Source organism: Bos javanicus, chromosome 16 (assembly GCF_032452875.1).
Source record: "Bos javanicus breed banteng chromosome 16, ARS-OSU_banteng_1.0, whole genome shotgun sequence".
NCBI classification, from domain to species: Eukaryota; Metazoa; Chordata; class Mammalia; order Artiodactyla; family Bovidae; genus Bos; species Bos javanicus.
In genome coordinates this window covers 50,720,314-50,723,894 of record NC_083883.1, presented here as the reverse complement: position 1 = coordinate 50,723,894, position 3,581 = coordinate 50,720,314, and the positions used below count along the sequence as shown (strand labels likewise).

Here is a 3,581-nt window from a genome sequence, read left to right as displayed (position 1 = left end):
TTCTGTCCTCAGGGGAGAATCTCAGTGACACCAAGTCTCTACTGATCCCTCCCAGGCTCAGCACTGGGGCGCCCACAAAGCTGGTCTACACGATACGTCTACAGCACACACCCACACCGTGCATCGACACTACGTGACTAGCACCTATTCCCTTTTTGCTGGTGGCGGTGGGGGGAGGTGCTTCCTTTATGGCTCAGCTGGTAAAGAATCCACCTGCAATGTGGGGGACCCGGGTTCAATCCCTGGGTTGGGAAGACCCCTGGAGAAGGGAAAGGCTACCCACTCCTGTATTCTGGCCTGGAGAATTCCACGGACTGTATAGTCCATGGGGTCACAAAGAGTCGGACGTGACTGAGCGACTTTCACTTTCACTTAGAAGGGTCAGCGAGACACATAGAGAGGGCCACCCATGGAGGTGGGGGTCTGGAAGGGTGGTGGTCCCCTGAGAGAGCATTCAGGAAGGGGAAGGAGCCTGCAGAGGGGAGGGGGGCGGTGATTGTGGAAGTGACAGAATGTCAAGTCAGCATCCTGTTCACCAAGATTGGCTCCACCCTTGTCAAGAAAAAGTCAACCCTGGGTCCCAGGTCTGTGCTCCCTTCCAGATTGTTCTCCCAGCTGGAAACAGCCCAGGGTGTGAGCTTGGGGCTTTGGGAGCAGGTGGCCCCCATCCAGCCCCTCGTGGGCTTGGCTAAACCTGCAGCCTTGCCAGCCTCGATGACCTGGTCACTTCTGACCATGCTTCAGTGGGCTTGGCCAACTGTGTCACAGACCAGTAACAGAGATGTCCCAGGCTTTGATCAGGGCTGCCCCACCATGAAACCTCAGACATCTGTCTTCACAGGTCATTGGGTTCCCAACATCTCGACCACTGGATACTGTTTGTGACAGTGCTTCTGGGGCTGCAGAGGGCAAGGAGGGGCCCTGACATCAAACTAGAGCAGGGACACATGTGCCTGGAGAGAGAGCTATTAGGCCCAGAGGCCTCTGCTTAGCAGCTACCCTGTGAGACAGGGTCAGGGCTCATGGGGCAAAGAAAAGAGAAATCTCCAAGAGCTTCCTGGAAGAGTCTGAATTCCAAAAGGACATTCTGAATGCCTGTGGTATAGGAGCCTTAGGCACTGCCCCTCCCACCTGGACCTGCGCCAGGTGCTTGGTCATCCCCTTTAGCAAAGTGGGTGTCTGTCACCCTCCAGACAGCAGCTCCTGCCAGACAGAGGGCCAGAGACACCAGTTTTATGGGCTGGCCCTGGCTGGGCTGCTCCACTGGCTCTAAGGCCAGTGGGTCACAGACCCGCAGGAATGGCTAGGCTTCCTGTCTGGAGTCTCACCAGTTGGGGCAGGGGAGGTGTGTGCAGAGACTCTGGACCCCCACCCCCAAAGGCCCTCTGATGTTGGCCGAGGACAATCGTTACCTTGGCTGGATTGTTACATATGGGCCGTCATCTCTGAAAAGGCCTCAGCAGCCAGGCTTCCTGAGAGGAGAGTAGCTCTGCGAGGTGGAGATGGAGAGTTCTTGGGAACCGGCCGTCTGCTAGCCCCGCCTGGGAGACACCCCAAGACTGTGGAATCCTGTGCCTCAAAACTTCTAGAGGAGCCTCGTATGTCACAAAGTGGCCTGAGGGGCTTCCAGCTTATTTGGGGGGAGCGCAGATGAGGATGCTGCAGGCATGTTTGACCCGCACATATTAGACTCCCCAGCGGTGATTTTTGACAATGGATCCGGGCTTTGCAAGGCAGGACTGTCTGGAGAGATTGGCCCCCGCCACGTTGTCAGCTCTGTCGTGGGACACCCCAAGTTTAAGACGCCTTTGACGGGGGCCAACCAAAAGAAGTACTTTGTGGGGGAAGAGGCCCTGCACAGGCACGAGGTCCTTCAGCTGCACTACCCCATCGAGCGTGGCCTGATCACAGGCTGGGAAGACATGGAGAAGCTCTGGAAGCACTTGTTCGAGTGGGAGCTGGGAGTCAAGGCCAATGACCAGCCGGTGCTCATGACAGAGCCCTCGCTGAACCCCAGGGAGACCCGGGAGAAGATGGCCGAGGTGATGTTCGAGAGCTTCAACGTGCCCGCCTTCTACTTGTCGGACCAGGCCGTGCTGGCCCTCTACGCCTCGGCCTGCGTCACAGGCCTGGTGGTGGACAGTGGGGACGGGGTCACCTGCACTGTCCCCATCTTCGAGGGCTACTCCCTGCCCCACGCTGTCACTAAGCTCTATGTGGCGGGGAGGGACATCACGGAGCACCTCACCCGGCTGCTGCTGGCCAGCGGGAGGACCTTCTCGTGTGTGCTGGACAAAGCCCTGGTGGACGACATCAAGGAGAAGCTGTGTTATGTGGCCCTGGAGCCGGATAAAGAGCTGTGCCGGAGGCCAGAGGAGGTCCTCCGCGAGTACAAGCTGCCTGATGGCAACATCGTTCCCATCGGGGACCAGCTGTACCAGGCGCCCGAGGCCCTGTTCTCGCCTGAGAAGCTGGGCATCCAGAACCCGGGCCTGTCCAAGATGGTCTCCTGCAGCATCACCAAATGTGACGCTGACATCCAGAAAACCCTCTACGGGGAGATTGTGCTGTCCGGCGGCACCACGCTCTTCCAGGGGCTGGACGACCGGCTTCTGAGGGAGCTGGAGCAGCTGGCCTCCAAGGGGACCCCCATTAAGATCACGGCACCACCTGACCGCTGGTTTTCCACGTGGATTGGTGCCTCCATCGTCACTTCTCTGAGCAGCTTCAAGCAGATGTGGGTCACCTCTGCGGACTTCAAGGAGTTTGGGACATCTGTGATTCAGAGAAGATGCTTCTGAGGGCCCCGAGTCCAGGGCAGCCCTAAAGGTGGGACGTAAGTTCACCGTGTGGCATCCTCAGGATGTTCAATAAAAGACGATGGTGTGGTGTTTGGCTGTGTCAGACTTGGTTCATTCTCGGGGCACCAGAACAATTTCTGACCCCGGTGGGGAATCTGTTTTCAGTAGTTCCATCCTCTGGCCCTCTTTCTCCTGAGAAAGCCCTGGGTTATGAGTTGAGTGTCCTTATGTAGAGTTTGTGCCCAAAGCAAGGGCCCAGGGTTACTGCCCAGAACCTGGAACCTGCATTTTAAACATGTGTCTTAGGTCTGTCGGGGCTGAGAAGGGAAACGAGCAGGAATGCTGTGCTGTTCTGAGGTCACGAAATCCTCCTCTGAGATAGCACCACAGGGTTTACACTCTGCCTAAACCCGGGATGGGCAGCTGAGTGAGGTGGAAACCCTTGCCTGGGTGGAAGGATTCAGGAAGGAGCAGAAATTGCCATCGGTTTATGGCTCTGTGAGTGTCCTCCTCCCAGTGGTAGTTTAAGAATCGCTGGTTGATTATTGTGATGTTTCTGTTTGTTTTTACTTTCAAAGATGTTTATAGCATTGTTTGGGGTAAATACTAGAGACAGAGTTAATGGCCATCAATAAAGTCTCATTTGAATAAATTATGCATAGAAGGAATTTTTTTTCCACATTGATGGTGTGGAACTCTCTCAAAATGTTATTGGGAGAGAAGTAGAAAATAATAGAGATATTTTTATAAAATGAATCCCCCCCTTTTTGATAAAGAAAG

General features: G+C 55.5%; 1 protein-coding gene across 1 annotated transcript; it reads left to right on the top strand.

Moving 5' to 3' along the window:
- Positions 1–782: 782 nt before the first annotated feature.
- Positions 783–2,893, top strand: ACTRT2 (actin related protein T2). Its single transcript, XM_061382977.1, has one exon. The coding sequence runs from the start codon at positions 1,668–1,670 to the stop codon at positions 2,799–2,801; it is 1,134 nt and encodes a 377-aa protein (XP_061238961.1). The 5' UTR covers positions 783–1,667; the 3' UTR covers positions 2,802–2,893.
- Positions 2,894–3,581: the final 688 nt, after the last annotated feature.

What these genes read in the sequence shown, in the direction of transcription:
- ACTRT2 (XM_061382977.1), top strand. Translation starts at nt 1,668, where the DNA reads ATGTTTGACCCGCACATATTAGACTCCCCAGCGGTGATTTTTGACAAT.